This window comes from Ostrinia nubilalis, chromosome 28, assembly GCF_963855985.1.
Source record: "Ostrinia nubilalis chromosome 28, ilOstNubi1.1, whole genome shotgun sequence".
NCBI lineage: Eukaryota > Metazoa > Arthropoda > Insecta > Lepidoptera > Crambidae > Ostrinia > Ostrinia nubilalis.
Window position 1 is genome coordinate 3443055 of NC_087115.1, and position 17746 is coordinate 3460800.

General features: G+C 36.4%; 1 protein-coding gene across 1 annotated transcript; it reads left to right on the top strand.

Annotated features, from left to right (window-relative positions):
* Positions 1 to 531: 531 nt before the first annotated feature.
* Positions 532 to 17746, top strand: LOC135085535 (ferrochelatase, mitochondrial). The gene is made up of 10 exons (XM_063980316.1): positions 532 to 782; positions 5001 to 5134; positions 5832 to 5997; positions 9230 to 9347; positions 10122 to 10223; positions 11514 to 11679; positions 12599 to 12754; positions 13835 to 13951; positions 15316 to 15443; positions 15995 to 17746. The coding sequence occupies exons 1-10, from the start codon at positions 764 to 766 to the stop codon at positions 16095 to 16097; spliced, it is 1209 nt and encodes a 402-aa protein (XP_063836386.1). The 5' UTR covers positions 532 to 763; the 3' UTR covers positions 16098 to 17746.

The window sequence follows — 17746 nt, forward strand, 5'->3', positions numbered from 1 at the left end:
TTCTTACAATTCGTCAAATCTCGTTATTTTTTTTACCCTACCAGCGTTTCAAGACATAAATTTGTCAAGTGCATGAATACATGGATCAGTGTGTGTCTTATTGTTATGAGTAAGTACGGTTCCTTGGGATCGGTATGAGTGCACCACATACAGGGACCATGGTTTTAACTCTTAAGAGTACATCGCAGGATATGTATTAAAAACAATGCTACTTTATACTTCTTCTACTGCTACTTTATTCTAATTAATTATTTGCTACTTGTGCTGTTAATTACAATTCTCAATCCGTAAATAATATCTTCATTCTACCGTGTTCGTACTACTGTTCTCGTCAAATCATCGTAACCGATTGTTGTAATCGGATTACATGAACATCACTCGACCATGTATGTCCATTTGGACATATCGGAATGGCACGCTTTGACGATCAACTTGCTGTATCTACTCTAATCCATATCTGTGACTGCACTTCTTTGTGTTTTGTCGTTCATTCTTTGCTATGTCACATTATTTTTTCATTCACTCATTCATTCAGGTTCTTGAAATCTCGGTTTTGGTTTATTTTCGGGAAATTTATATTTTCTTTCTTGAAATGTTACAAATTCATATTGTCTCTGCGTAGGTGATAAATCTCTGTACTTTTAGTACAATTTCTATTTAAATTCCGGTACCTCTACCATTTAACTTTTATCTCTATTGACATAATTCTTAATAGGTTACAAAATCAGTCTTCAATAATACTCGAAGAAAGTGAAAATTTACTATGATGATGCCACTATTCAGTAAGTAGCAATGTTTTTCTACAATATTACAGTCTTACACTCAGCATTCTGACTTAATATCGCATTAAACAATAAGGTCAAACTAATTAAAATATATCCGGTGTTTTCGTATGTTTATTAATGCCAGTTGATGGTTTTGTTCACCGAAATATGTAAACATCGTGGCCCGATGCTGCAGTATAGCGGTAGTCAAAAGGGAGATTTTCTAATTTGATTCTCATTGGAGTTTTGGTTTAGAGCATTGGTTCCCAAACTTATTTGAAACGCGCCTCCTTTCGACCATACAAGAAATTCCGCGCCCCCCTCCTCCAGTCAAGATTATTTATTGGTCGTATCGAGCAGTCTGGAATTCATTCTCTCAGCGGTCGCAGGTTTTTTATACTTAAGTACACAGATGGCCCGCGCACGGTGGGCTGATATTAGAGCTTCATAGACTTAGCGTCGCTCAAAAATCAAGTGTCTAATTTTGAAAAAATAAATATGCCAATGTGTTCCTTTACCAAAAAGGAATATTTTATGTTATGTAACGTTTCTTGATAAAGTTATTATTTAATAAGTTATTGACAATTTCCTTTTTTTTTGTATGGAGCTCAACATTTATTTTTATTTTATTCGTTATTCTTAAGCTTTCTTAAGAAATTTACTTTTATATTATGTAATGCAACATATAAGCTATGTTATCACCAAGTGTCGCATTTCGGAAATCTTCGGAACATTGTCATTTTGGACTTTAAAATAAAAAAAATAAAAAATTTAAATAACTGCCAAATTTTGTAAAAATAACTACGCCAATGTGTTCCTTTGCCAAAAAGAAATATTTTATGTTATGTAACTTTTCTTGATAAAGTTATTATTTAATAAGTTATGGACAATAATAACTTTTTTTTTGTATGGAGCTCAACATTTATTTTTATTTTATTCGTTATTCTTAAGCTTTCTTAAGAAATTTACTTTTATATTATGTAATGCAATATACAGGGTGACTGGAACTGAACCCGCCATAGCTAATACGCGTATAGAGGAGGTCATTTGCTGATTAATGAACCTTACTTTCAATGACTAAAGTTTTATAGTTTAGGAGATATGTCAATTTTTATACTTTTTTCAGATTTTTCCGAAATTTGACCTAAAAACTGCTTAAATTTTTTTTCTCGCATGATTTTAGCCGATTTTTTTATTTGATACTAATATCGAATATGTCTTTATTCAAATAAAATAAATTTCTGATCCAGGTAATGATTGAATAGCTAGTTACAAGCTGTCAAAGTCTAACACAAGTACAAACCACGATAAAAAATTCTACTTCGAATTCGATTGAAACAAAAATTAATGGTGATAATAGATTGCCAATAATCTTAAAAATATCTCTAGCTTCTCTTCTTTCCAATGATTTATCACATGTTGTAATTAGATATTGAAATTTGTCAAAAATTCAAAGTTTATGGAAGTAAATGGAGTAATAATACAAAAATTTTTGAATACAAAGTTGATTTTGAATTTTTTTAATCTCTTTTCTTCACAATGTGATTATTATTTTTAAATTAATTTTTCAAAAAACACACAAAAATAGTTATGAAAAGGAGTATAGCAGAAAATATGAGATTTTGAAGAAACTTTGTATGGATAATTTTCGTATTATTACTCCATTTTCTTCCTAAACTTTGAATTTTTAATAAATTTCAATATCTAATTACTACGTGTGATATATCATTGGAAAGAAGAGAAGGTAGAGATATTTTTAAGATCATTGGCAATCCATTATCACCATTAGTTTTTTTTTAAATCGAATTCGAACTTGAATTTTTTATCGTGGTTTGTACTTTTGTTGAACTTTGGCGGCTCGTAACTAGTTATTGAATCATTATCTAGATCTGAAAGTTATTTTATTTGACTAAAAGTTTATTCGATATTAGTACCTATCTAATTAAAAAATCGGCTAAAATCATGCGAGAAAAAAAATTGAAGCAGTTTTTAGGTCAAATTTCGGAAAAATCTGAAAAAAGTCTAAAAATTGACATATCTTCTAAACTATAAAACTTTAGTCATATAAAGTAAGGTTCAATAATTAGCAAATGACCTCCTCTATACGCGTATTAGCTATGGCGGGTTCAGTTCCAGTCACCCTGTATAAGCTATGTTATCACCAAGTGTCGCATTTCGGAAATCTTCGGAACATTGTCATTTTGGACTTTAAAATAAAAAATAAAAAAATTAAATAACTGCCAAATTTTGTAAAAATAACTACGCCAAGATGTGTTCCTTTGCCAAAAAGAAATATTTTATGTTATGTAACTTTTCTTGATTAAGTTATTATTTAATAAGTTATGGACAATAATTACTTTTTTTTGTATGGAGCTCAACATTTATTTTTATTTTATTCGTTATTATTAAGCTTTCTTAAGAAATTGCTTTTTTTATTATGTAATGCATCATATAAGCTATATTATCACCAAGGGACGAATCCCGGAAACCCTCAGAACATTGTCATTTCTGACTTTAAAATAATAAAAAAAACGAAAAAAAAAATAACTGCAATGTTATGTACTTACTTCCGTACTACCCTAACGAGGTGGTGTAGTACTTTCTGATTGAAAGTAAATATCTTTTCCGTGAGCAATAATTTTGTATGCTTGCAGGCATATACGTATGTAGAGCTCCATGTACGTAGTATAGTTTGGTCTGCGAAACAAAATTTGCGAAAATGATGATTCTAGCGTTTTAGGGCAACTTGTAAGTGCCCAAATGAACGTTCGGTTTGATGTCTCCAGATAAAATGGATAAGGGAAAATAAGGTTTCTAGCTCCACTTTTTGCTATCGACTCATTTCTTTTTCAAATTTATGAAGGAGACCCTTTTTTTATTCAAAATAAGCTGCATTTAATTATTGTCGACCTATTTTAATGTTATCAATGAAAAAAACTTAATGGACGCGGAAATTGAAAATTTAATAGATCGTAATTCTGGAAGCAAAACAATCTCGTAATAACTGAATCTCACTTGATAGATAGAAAAATAATATCATTGATAAATGGCAGCTCTACACAAGCAGCGATGTGATATTTGTAAAGCCATATCAAAATAAATGAATAATTTAGACGTAATTGCCATCAAGAAAGGTTTTCAACACCACCAAAAAGTCCACTATAAATGATCAATTTTATGTCTAGGCTGATACTGAGATAGAAAGCTTTACTTTTGTAGATTCAGAAAGTGGCTCTTGAGTCTAACCAATAAACTTAACTGCAAACTGGCTTAATTTCCATAAAACAAATATTATATTTTAGTAACCTTAGTAATCATGTGGATTAGGCCTCCTGGGAACACCACTATAAAAACGCGCTTAGTTCTTCACCTCGTTAGGGTAGTACGGAAGAAAGTACATAACATTGCAGTTTTCTTTTTCGTTTTTTTTTTATTTTAAAGTCGAAAATGACAATGTTCCGAGGGTTTCCGGGATTCGTCCCTTGGTGATAATATAGCTTATATGATGCATTACATAATAAAAAAAGCAATTTCTTAAGAAAGCTTAAGAATAACGAATAAAATAAAAATAAATGTTGAGCTCCATACAAAAAAAAGTATTTATTGTCAATAACTTATTAAATAATAACGTTATCACGAAAAGTTAGATAACATAAAATATTTCTTTTTGACAAAGGAACACATTGGCGTAGTTATTTTTACAAAATTTGGCAGTTATTTATTTTTTTTATTTTTTTTTATTTTAAAGTCCAAAATGACAATGTTCCGAAGATTTCCGAAATGCGACCCTTGGTGATAACATAGCTTATATGTTGCATTACATAATACAAAAGTCAATTTCTTAAGAAATCTTAAGAATAACGAATAAAATAAAAATAAACGTTGAGCTCCATACAAAAAAAAAAGGAAATTGTCAATAACTTATTAAATAATAACTTTATCAAGAAACGTTACATAACATAAAATATTCCTTTTTGGTAAAGGAACACATTGGCATATTTATTTTTTCAAAATTAGGCACTTGATTTTTAAGCGACGCTAAGTCTATGAAGCTCTAATATCAGCCCACCGTGCCGCGCCCCCCTTTAAAGGTCTTTACGCCTCCCCCATTTTAGGAACCAATGGTTTAGTTAAGACCAATACCAATAATAATAAGATTGTTTTTAAAAGAAAATATTGTTTTTTAGACCAAAAGTTTAAATATGAAAGTTTCTTATAACCAATAATTGCCCCCAGATCGTCTAAATGCAGCGTTACTGCAGCGGATATCCATCAACTCGTACAGCACAGCAGTGGAGACGACCAGTGTGGCCAAACCGAAGACTGCTATCATCATGCTGAACATGGGTGGCCCGCAGACCACAGATCAAGTGAGAATAACAATTTCATGTGTTTTTAACTTTTCATCGTCATTATTATCAAATCTGAATTGACTAAATAGTCAACTCCTACTCATCTTTTCATTATTATAATTTTATCATTCATTAGTAATTTGTAAATGAAAATCGCCTAAAAATTAGTAGTTTGTAGTCCCGTTAACCCTTCGTACTAACTAAAGCTAAATATGCTTGTGTTATGAGTGGGTCTACCACAACAAACAATCGAACCCGCATACCTCAAACGTAGAGTCGGCCAGTCCCTTCGCCATTCTATCGACTATCGAGGCATACGGTGTCGTCTTGGTAACATTTTACGTTTATGTTTTTTTACATTTTAATTATTTTGGATTGTACTTTATGTAGCATTTGCACTCACCAGGATGGCGCCTGTAGAGTCATGTATGTCGCCAGTGGTGCCAACTGTTTAGTATAAAAACGATAGCCTATGGCTGATAAAGATCGTTTCATCCACGAAGACGCGCCCCACCATTATTCCGCTAAGTTCAGTGTTATCGGTACATGCTAAATCATCCATGAGTGCACACGCACACTACAATAATGCCGCTCGGATTGCTCGGATCAAACTCCCCGCACCCCGCGCGACCGAGACCAAAAATTGGTGGGGCGCGTCTTCGTGAATGAATGATTTATACAATGTTTTGACCTTATTATTTTCTTATTTCTCCAGGTTGGCGACTACCTCCACAGGATAATGACAGACCGCGACATGATCCAACTCCCAGTACAAAGCAGACTTGGCCCCTGGATCGCCTCTAGACGGACGGAGGAGGTCAAGAAAAAGTACAACGAGATCGGCGGCGGGTCACCTATATTGAAGTGGACTAATACACAAGGTAGGCTGTTGGAATTTAACAAATTTTCAGGTGCTGTTTCTCACAGTAATGAGACCTTATACTACACTCAACATCAAATAAATCATGTTGCCCCAACAATATTGGTGTTGTTTGAAAGCCCAATAAATAAACTTAAAGAAAAACACATCTAATTTTTTTATAAACAACTAGCTGACCCGGCGAACTTCGTACCGCCTTAGCGTAGAGATTTTCTTTATATTTTTTTCCGTAAAAACCTTGTACAGAGTATTAGAAAACTACAAAAAAAAAAATCAGCCAAATCGGTCAAGCTGTTTTCATGTTATGTCGTGACAACGGAAAACGGGTTTCATTTTTATATATATAGACTAGCTGACCCGGCGAACTTCGTACCGCCTTAGCGTAGAGATTTTCTTTATATTTTTTTCCGTAAAAACCTTGTACAGAGTATTAGAAAACTACAAAAAAAAAATCAGCCAAATCGGTCAAGCTGTTTTCATGTTATGTCGTGACAACGGAAAACGGGTTTCATTTTTATATACAGGGTGTTTCTTGTAAGGTGTCAAGCCGAAGGCAGGTGATAGGTGAGGACTAGACCTATCGATTTCACCCCCATGTATGTTCTACGATTTTTCGTAGTTTAGAAGTTATCGTTAATTTTGTGATTTTTTCAAATTGTATGACCTAGTAGGCTTTAAATTTTTTTATCTTTTTTTTGGGTCGACTTTTCTCAGATTTCTTTTTTTTGACAGATTCCCTATTAATTGCAGATTTTTGAAAAAAATAATAAACTTCCTATCTTTGATGCAAGATACAAAATTTTTGCTAGAAACATAAAAAATATGCTTTTAGCGGAACATTCTAAAATTTTCAACTTAAAAGTTTAAAAAAAAAACAAAATTCCATAGGTCCAAAATAATTTTAAAAACTGCGCAGTTTTCTGAACTTTCATAATAACACAAAAAAACATGTACTTAATAGGCCATTATTTTCTGTAATCGCTCCACTAAAGTGGTAAGTCGGAGATTCCGTTACATGTTTTTGACTTTCTTAGGACTAAGTAATGTTTGCAATCCCTTAAGTTTACGTTATGTAGAACACATTTAGAGACAATAACTGAACAGAACATTGTTTTATCCACAACGAGGAAGCTCTTGCCCTTCATCTGGTATACAATAGGGAATATGAAAATATTGATGAACTGCGGACAAAGCTGACTGAAGCACAAAACCAAATTAAAATGAAGAAGAAGGTTTTACGAAGATTTTTTTTGCGTCGTTGTCGAATGTGCATTCAGGTCAACGGCGGACATTATGAACATTTACTTTAAAATAAATTATTACACTCATTTTTGCTCTCTCTCTCTCTCTCTCTTTATCTCTCTCTCACACACACACACACACACACACACACACACACACAAACTCTTTCCCTTTCTCTCACACTCTAATATGTAGGTAGTTATATCGAATTTAATCGTAAAGTAACAACCACCACTGTGGTCTAGTGGTAAGGCCACCTATTTAGGACAGCCAATTCCTCTGTGGTTTAGGATTCCGAGTGAAGCTCGCTGATCATCCATCAGTTTTCATCAGGTCAGATGAAGGGCAAGAGATTCCTCGTTGTGGATAAAAAAATGTTCTGTTCAGTTATTGTCTTTAAATGTGTTCTAAGTAACGTAAACTTAGAGAATTGCAATCATTAGTTAGTCCTAAGAAAGTCAAAAACATGTAACGGAATCTCCGACTTACCACATTAGTGGAGCGATTACAGAAAATAATGGCCTATTAAGTACATGTTTTTTTGTGTTATTATGAAAGTTCAGAAAACTGCGCAGTTTTTAAAATTATTTTGGACCTATGGAATTTCTTCTTTTTTTTTTACTTTTAAGTTGAAAATTTTAGAATGTTCCGCTAATAGCATATTTTTTATGTTTCTAGCAAAAATTTTGTATCTTGCATCAAAGATAGGAAGTTGATTATTTTTTTCAAAAATCTGCAATTATTAGGGAATCTGTCAAAAAAAAGAAATCTGAGAAAAGTCGACCAAAAAAAAAGATAAAAAAATTTAAAGCCTACTGGGTCATACAATTTGAAAAAATCACAAAATTGACGATAACTTCTAAACTATGAAAAATCGTAGAACATACATGGGGGTCAAATCGATAGGTCTAGTCCTCACCTATCACCTGCCTTCGGCTTGACACCTTACAAGAAACACCCTGTATATAGATTAACAGGTACCATAAATGTGACTTGAAAAAAGGCCTCACTTGGGGCTCACCTCTGGGATCAAGTCGAACTATTTTTGTGGTTATAAAACCAAATAATGATCTTACGTGTCCTTTTTAACAGATGGATAACGATTAATCCCAATTTAACAGCTTTATAGCCATAAAAGTTGCTTAAGCGTAACTACCTATTTTTTGAAGAAGTGACTCTGGATCCTTTAAAGACACATTTTTGGGGTAACTAGGCTTTTAAATGGTGCCAATATTGGTGGGATGTGGGGATGCATACGTTTGATAAGTGCTTGTCGCGGGAGGTGCGATTTATTTGATGCCGAGTGTATTAGCCTAGGCGCCACTGACTTTTAGTTGGCCAATAGTTGGGCCTGATTGTAATTTGTATGAATCGGCCGATACCAAATCGGTGTAATGTGCGCACTTCCATACATCTCCATACTGATTAACAGCCCGGCACAACTATCGGCCAACTAAGAGTTGGTGGGGTGCGCTTAGGCTTATATGTAGTTTTAGCGCTTAGTCAGTGCCTGAGGTCTGAGGTTTGGGAGCGGCACGGGAGGTGCACACCGTTGATTTTTAGTTGGCCGATAGTTGTGCCCGATTTCAAATTGTATGAAGAATCGGCCAAATCGAATCGGCGTAGTGTGCGCTTGCATACATGCCCATACTGATCAACTGCCCGACTAAACTATCGGCCGACGAAAAATCTACGGTGTGCGCCTACTCTAAGCGTGACAGAGCATATAAATTTGAAGCACATTTCACGTTTTGCTGTCGTTTGACGTTACAAAAACACCCTTTCGCGCCACTCCCATTCAAATTCAAATTCAAAACGTTTATTTGCCAAAAACACAGTAATACAGGGTGTCAATATTAAAATAGGATCATGTGTTTAGTCTGCTCGCAGACGTGCAAATACTATAGGCATTGACTGAGATAATGAGGCCTATAAATGACTTATCACTGTGTATTTTATAATAATTTGTGTGTAATTGCATACAATTCCAGGCAGACTGCTAACCAAAGCTCTGGATCAAATGATGCCCGAGACAGCCCCTCACAAACACTACGTGGCCTTCAGATATGTCCCACCGTTTACGGAAGACGCTTTCACGGAGATCGAGAGGTAATTAATAATAATAATAATGAATAATAAATATCCTTGGACATTTTACACTACGCCGATAGCCCCAAACTAAGCAACGCTTGTACTATGGGTACTAGACAACGGATATAAACATACTTAAATACTTTTTGTTTTGTAAATAAATACATATCATACATAGAAAACACCCAGACCCGTCACAGAAATTAACGGCCGGGTATCGAACCCGGGACCTCTCGGCATAGTACTCCGTTCTGAACCACCACACCAAACGGCCGCCAATTAATGCTAATTTATGAATTAACTAGCTGACCCCAAGAACATCGTACAACCTATGTTCATCAGAAATAATATAGGATTCAAATCGGTCCAGTATACAAAAATACAGTCAAGTCAAATCTTTTGTGTTTCATGTAGATAATGTGACAAATCTGTGGTACTCTTAAGATGTTTCCAGCCCCCTAAATAAGTGACAACTGCGTTTTTTGCATGGACTAGATTCACTGTGTGAAGGGATTTGATTCAGTGCAATCAAAAAATACCACTTATTTAAGGCACCTGATTTATAAATGTTGGTTCTCAAAGGGACTATGATCATTTGTAACTTTATAAGTAACTGGTAGTTAAATAGTTGGCTTAAGGCGAAACACGACCGAATTATCTTTATGATGTTCAAACCAACCAACCGTATGATGTGGAAATCATTGGGAGAGGCCTATGTTCAGCAGTGGACGTCCTGTGGCTGAAATGATGATGTATGATCATCTAACAATGTATTTTTAATTCTGTCCACAGAGACGGCGTGGACCGGGCGGTGATATTTTCCCAGTACCCTCAGTACAGCTGTGCGACCACGGGCTCCAGTTTGAACGCTATCGCGGACTTCTATAAGAACAGGTAAGGTTTGCCTTTGTATATTGAAGTTTGTTAGATCAAAAAAAATTTTTTTTATCGATGAGGTAGGTACAATAATGTTCTGAAACTATTTGAAACTAAAGGCAGGCCTGTTCATCTCCGCGAGTTTGCATCGAAAACAAAACACGCGCGACTACCCCTCCTGAGATACCAAATCGACAGGACAATCACGAGCGAGTATTGACGCACGCACGTATTCTTCACCCATTTGCATTGTAAAGACAATAAACCATATGTAAAAACGGTGGTGCAATTAATACTCTACAGTATTAGAAACACAAAATATAATTCATGCTTATTCATGTATTTCCTCCGCCATTTTCCGCAGTTTGGCACCTCACGTCACATCATTTTACCGAAGTCAGCCCTATAGCTTCGGCGCAGTGCCGATCACTGACGTTTGTCAACAAAATGGTGCTTGACTCTTGAGACAGGCTAAATTACACCATATTTTAATGACATTGAGCATAATTTTTTTTAAATACCTTCGCGAAGAAAATCTTCTGTACGAAGTACTTATTATTAATCTGTGCTAAAGGCCTCTGCTAAGATAGTTCATTCCATCACACCATTAAAAATATTAGAAGAGAAGTTAGCGACAGACTTCGTCTCAAAAATATTTGGAATGTGGCAGTTTTTTATGAACTTTATTGTATAGCAATTAAATTCAATTTGACTATAATTTAGTTAGAAAAATTATATGGGTAAAAGAAAAAGGCTGTTTTAAGGGTTTTCCTGGAAATTACGGTTACGGTTAAAGTACATTGGTGCAACTTACTTAAGGCACTTACAGGGCAGATATGTACCATCCTAGACTGCATCTCACTTAACACCAGGTGCGATTGCGGTCGAAGACCTGCCTGGTCTAGCTAAAAAAAAATTTAAAAAAACTTTCATTGTCTGAACTTAATTTTACTCACAATAAAATTGAACCCTGCATTTTATATTTACATCGTCGTCGTTTGCGCCGCCCGCATCCAGGCACCTCCCGCGACCTTCACCAGATCGTCGGTCCACCTAGTTGAAGGCCTGCCCACACTGCGTCTTCCTTATGGAGGATCTAAGCACAATGCTCGATGGCCTCAGTAGAGCCTCTCAACAAGTGGGTCTTAAAATGAACATGGACAAAACAAAAATCATGTCAAATGCCCGTGTTGTACCTACTCCTTTGAAAGTTGGAGACACTATACTCGAAGTTGTTGACCTTGTTTGTTATTTAAGTTTAATTTACTAACAATTCGGATTTTATATGTACGTATTTCTCTTTTCCAGACAAGTCCCCCCCAGCATAAAGTTCAGTATGATCGAGCGGTGGCCCACGCATCCTTTACTAGCGCGGGTGTTCGCCGACCGAATCGCCGAGAAACTGGACAAGTTCGACGATAGGATCCGCGACGATGTGCTTATTATGTTCACGGCGCATAGCTTGCCTTTGAAGGTGAGGACATCATCATCATTACAGTCAATGACAGACGACTAAAGCCTGGTCCGTGAGCACGTAGAATTTTGTCCAATGACCCCAAGCTACCCATCCTTATTGCTCGCGCGTAATTATATTGCTGTCGCGACTGTGCGACTGGCGCCCGCAGTGAGTGTGCGAGCGCGACAGCAACATAATTACGCGCGAGCGATAAGGATGGGTAGCTTGGGGTCATTGGACAAAATTCTATGTGCTCACGGACCAGGCTTTATACAGATGTAAGCCTTTAATGCCCGTTTTCACCATCAATCCCTAATTTTAAGTGACCCCTATGAAAACAAAATTCCTGTTGTGTTACCATAGGGGTCACTTAAAAAATAGGGGTTGGCAACCGAATAGCCGAGAAACTGGAGAAGTTCGACGATAGGATCCGGGACGATGTGCTTATTATGTTCACGGCGCACAGCTTGCCTTTGAAGGTGAGTTCATCATCATCTTCATTTCAGTGTACTTAGAATGAAACGCCTATCTATACTAATATTATAAATGCGAAAGTAACTCTGTTTGTCTGTCTGTCTTGCTTTCACGCCTAAACCACTGAACCGTTTTTGATGAAATTTTGCATAGAGATATTTTGAGTCCCGGGAAAGGACATAGGATAGTTTTTATCATAGTTTTTATTATAGAATTTTATCAAAATAAATTTTATAAAATTCGATTTATATGAAAATTAAAATAATTAAAATGAAGATATCAATTTTCTGACTTCACCATACCATTTATATGCCTATGTTAACATGGGCTAGTGTCGGCTCATATACCCATTTACCTAACACACTGTATAGGCTATAATATATGACGATCTGTGACACTAAATTTCACGCGAGTGAAACCGCGGGCATAAGCTAGTTAATACATATTTCCATTCTTCTTCCAGGCGGTATCGCGTGGAGACACATACCCCCATGAAGTAGCAGCGACTGTGGCAGCAACCATGACGGAACTAAACGTACCCAACCCCCATAGACTGGTGTGGCAGTCCAAAGTAGGGCCGCTACCGTGGCTACAGCCTTATACTGACGATGCGATTAAGGTTAGTGCTATAGTGGTCATACAGTAGTGTTATAAGGGTGTATTATACAGCTTAATGACTACATAGAGTGGTGTGGCTGTCCAAAGTAGGACCGCTGCCGTGGCTACAGCCTTATACTGATGATGCTATTAAGGTTAGTGCTATAGTGGTCATATAGTGGTGGTATAAGGGTGTATTAGACAGCTTAAGACTGGTGTGGCAGTCCAAAGTAGGGCCTCTGCCGTGGCTGCAACCTTATATTGATGACGCGATTAAAGTTGGTCATATAGTGGTGTTATAAGGGTGTATTATACAGCTTAATGACTACATATAGTGGTGGGGCAGTCCAAATTGGGGCCTCTGCTGTGGCTACAGCCTTACCTTATACTGGTGATGCTATTAAGGTTAGTGCTATAGTGGTCATACAGTAGTGTTATAAGGGGGTATTAGACAGCTTAAGACTGATGTGGCAGTCCAAAGTGGGGCCTCTGCCATGGCTACAGCCTTATACTGATGATGCTATTAAGGTTAGTGCTATAGTGGTCATACAGTGGTGTTATAAGGGTGTATTATACAGCTTAATGACTACATAGAGTGGTGTGGCTGTCTAAAGTAGGGCTTTTGCCCTGGCTGCAGCCTTATACGGACGATGCTATAATGGTCACATAGTGGTGTTATAAGGGTGTATTAGACAGCTTAAGACTGGTGTGGCAGTCCAAAGTAGGGCCGCTACCGTGGCTGCAGTCTTATACGAACGATGCTATTAAGGTTGGTCATATAGTGGCGTTATAAGGGTGCTGTAGTGGTCATATTGTGGTGACTTATACAGTTTAATGACTACAGTAGCCTTATTCATGTAACAAAACTTTAACGACAACAAATCGCTGAGTTGCGATCCTATCGAGTAATCGTTCTATCCAAATGACCCTTGTGAATACGGATTTCGAACCCTGTTCTTTATTATTACCTTTTTGAAGAGAAAATAAACATTTATTTATTATTATTATTACTTCTCTATTCGAGACTCCTAAAGCAGGTGTAGACTCTGTGTTCCTATTTTAATTTGTATTGAACTCTTTAATTAAATACTGTATTTTCCAGGCGTACGCGAAACAAGGCCGCAAGCACTTGATTCTGGTGCCGATAGCGTTCGTCAACGAGCACATCGAAACGCTGCACGAATTGGATATCGAATACTGTGACGAAGTCGCTAAGGAGGTATGTTGATTGTTTTATTATAAAACTAGCTGACCCGGCGAACTCTGTTCCGCCTTAAAAGCAATAAATAAGCCATCGCAATTTTTACTTATTTGCTCACCGTTTAGACCTACCCTGGACTACGACAAACATTTTAAAACCAAAATCAGCTCAATCGGCCCAGCCGTTCTCGAGTTTTAATCAGACTAACGAACAGCAATTCGTTTTTATTTATATAGTTTATTTATATAGATAGATGATAAAGCATGCTGTTATACAAACTAACTTAACAATGTTCTCTATGTAATTACCTATGAAATTATCGTTATTTTTTAATTCCATTCTGTAACTGAATGGCTATTCTCATTCGCTTTTGATTGAATCGCAGTCGCAGTGATATCAGAAATCCCTAGGGATATTACAAAATTACGGTAGACAAGCTTTTTACTCCAACTTACGAAACAACAATACTGTTCATGTTAAGGCGACAGACTTCGAATTTTTTATATGAGATTATGATACAAACTTGAAAATCTTTGTTTTTAAGTTAATATTACATTACACCTTATTTTCGCATCTGCAAGCAGTTTTTGAAATGTTTGTTTGCTAATGAGGGTTTTCGCGAATGAAAAATCCGCCAGATGGCAATACGTAGACGCGAGGTCCAAATGCTGCATGATTGGTTATTTTTGACATGACATTGACAGATATGTCAAAATCCATCAATCACGCAGCAGTCAGACCCCACATCCACGTCCCGCCATCTAGCGGATATTTCATTCGCGAAAACCCTTATTATGTAAAACCGTTGTAGCAGGCCTGTTCATCTCCGCGAGTTTACATTGAAAACAAAACACGCACGATGGCCCACCTACAGGATACTATTCGACAAGGCCTCACATACGAGCGAACATTGACTCACGCATGCGTATTCTTGTGTATGATGAAAGAAAATAAAGAAAATGGTGTACTAAATACTGTGGAGTATTTAACTGCCTAAATAATAATAAAAACACAGAATGTACTTTTTTAAGTTGCCTCAAGACACTGAGAGGTAAATAAGTAGTTAATATTATTCATGATAATTCATGCTAAATCATGTATTTCCTCCGCCATTTTCCGCAGTTTGGCACCTCACGTCACATCATTTTACCGAAGTCAGCCATAAAACTTCGGCGCAGTGCCGATCACTGACGTTTGTCAACAAAATGGTGCTTGACTCTTGAGACAGGCTAAATTACACCATATTGTTAATGACATTGAGCATACATTTTTTTAAATACCTTCGCGAAGTAAAACTTCTGTACGTAGTACTTATTATTATTCTGTGGTTGTAGTAGTATATTATTAACTGTATCTAAATTATTCACTTGTTATATCCCCAGGCCGGTATCACCCAAATCGAGCGAGCGGCAGCACCAAACGACCACCCAACCTTCATAGCGGCGCTGGCTGACGTCGTCGCCACCCACCTGAAGACTGGCCCGCCTGTCAACAGGCAGTTCCTTGCCAGGTGAGTCTACTTAAGGTGTTAAAGTATAAAATTGAAGATTTTTCCATACAAATATTTTTGAGATTTTTTAGATTGAGATATTAAGTTATAGGATACGTACAGGTTTATTTATTTATTCAGAAACTCAACAGCTGTTTTACAATATTCATGTTAGTTTGATGAGCATTAAATCTAAGCCAATTAAAGAGTTTCCTAGCTGCTTAGATAAGTTCGTACATTATTACATTTAACAGGTAATGAGTACCAAGCGCTGCACATGCAGGTTGGGCCAAAAAAATTTGCAAATAGCATAGCTTGATTTTGAGGTAGAGACGCGTGGGTGATGGGAAACTGTATTTTTACCCGACTGCGCCAGAAGGAGGGTTATTAGTCACTATGGAACGCTTCATGAAACAACATACTTTTTCTGCCCACGCTGGCCAAACGGGTTAGGGAGGCCTGATGTTCACGTATTTATCCTTTAGTCTCTCACGACACCCATGGGAAGAGCGAGGGTGGTTTTATTCTGCTCGGTGATAACATTTTCATGCATAACAAATTATTTTTTTCAGATGTCCACACTGCGTCAGTGCCAGGTGTAAAACGTCGAAAGAATTCTTCAGGAAACTCTGCAGTTTACCTGACTTCAATCTACAGAACGTGACCGTAACATAATATTAAAGTGGTTCTAGCCGACTGCGCGAAAGAGGTTGTATTTTGAGTGTATGTACTATGTTTGATTGTAAGTTTTTTACCTTTAAATTGGCTTGTTAGATTTTGATTAATTTGATATGACACAAATTCAAATTCAGATTTCAAATTAAAGTCAACGGGTGCGTTTGGCGGAAAATTGAAATTGTAAAGGATGATTTACACGTCTTAAGCAGATAAGTAGGTAACTAACCCCCTTACTAATAAAACTTACACGTTCGTTGAACAGTGTTTTAAAGTGACGTCTAGTATAGAATGTCATTTTAAAACAGCGTTCAACAACTGTGTAACTTTTAAATTAGTAAAGGGGTAAATGTTTACTTGATTTTTCTGTCAAGTTGGTGGGCGGGGCTTGTCACTTGACACGTTTTGACGAGCAGTTTCATAGTAAACAAGAGCTTGACGTTTGGAATTAAGTTAAAATTTAGTGACAATGCAATTTGATCACTTAAAATTAAGTTAACTACTTAATACATGTAAACCAGCTATAAGTCTTGTCGGTAAGCGATGTCACTGCTAAAAAAATTAACGAAACATCACTATTGAAGTTGGCAAACGTGTGCTCACCGAAAACAGCGGAACAATCGCCATTATGCTTATAAGCGCTTACATAAAAACTCATAAAGCTCATTTATTTATGCTAGTAGGCTTTTAAAAAGCACTTATTTTTTTATAATTTCTATTTTCCGCCAAACGCACCCAAGATTTCATTTTTTTAAAGAATACATTTTACACTTTAGATAAGTTAAATACCAAAAAGTCGAGTTTTCCGTTAATAAGAAATGCTGTGTTAAACAAGCCATATAAAAGTGATGTAGAAATATGTTTGTAAATAATAAGATTTTTAATATATTCAAGTTACTATATGGTACTGGTTTTTATGTATTTCTTCTGTATGGTATAGCTGAGTACAGCCCTACCGAGCTACCGTACCAGAGCGGCGATGTGACGTCACGGCCGCCTGGTGCGCAGAACTCGACCGGGTTGTAGGTTCGTGGTAGGGGTGAAATGTGACGTCACGGTATCTGTCTGAAGCACGTTTGAAGTCTCGCTGACGTTTGACATTTCACATTAGCTCCTTTCTACTACCGTAGGAACCTGCTCTTAAACGCTAGGTGCTTAATGCTCGTTTTCACCATCAATTCCTAATTTTTAAGTGACGCCCAGTAACAAATAACAGGAATTTTGCTGTTGGAATAGGGGTCACTTAAAAATTAGGGATTGATGGTGAAAACGGGCATTACTCTACGACAGTAGAAACTGGCAATATTATAAACTAACAAACTGAATAATATTGACACCGGGCTGTCTGTTTCTACGAGTTTTGAACAATATTTGATAGCAAAGTGAAGTAATATTGTAGATACTGAGATGAGACAGTTAAATGTAAGTCGATTTTTTTTGCATAATATTATTGTGAACATCAGGCGGCCAGTTTCTGTTGACGCGACTATACATTATTGTATTTTTATTTTCACTAAATGGCTGCTTTCCCTTCTCAAAATAAGTTTTATCTTGCATTTTATTAAAAGACATCCACGATGCATTTTTTCGCACATTTTACAAACGGTAGCAGGTATTGTTTTATGGATAAATAAATTATTTTTACGTTA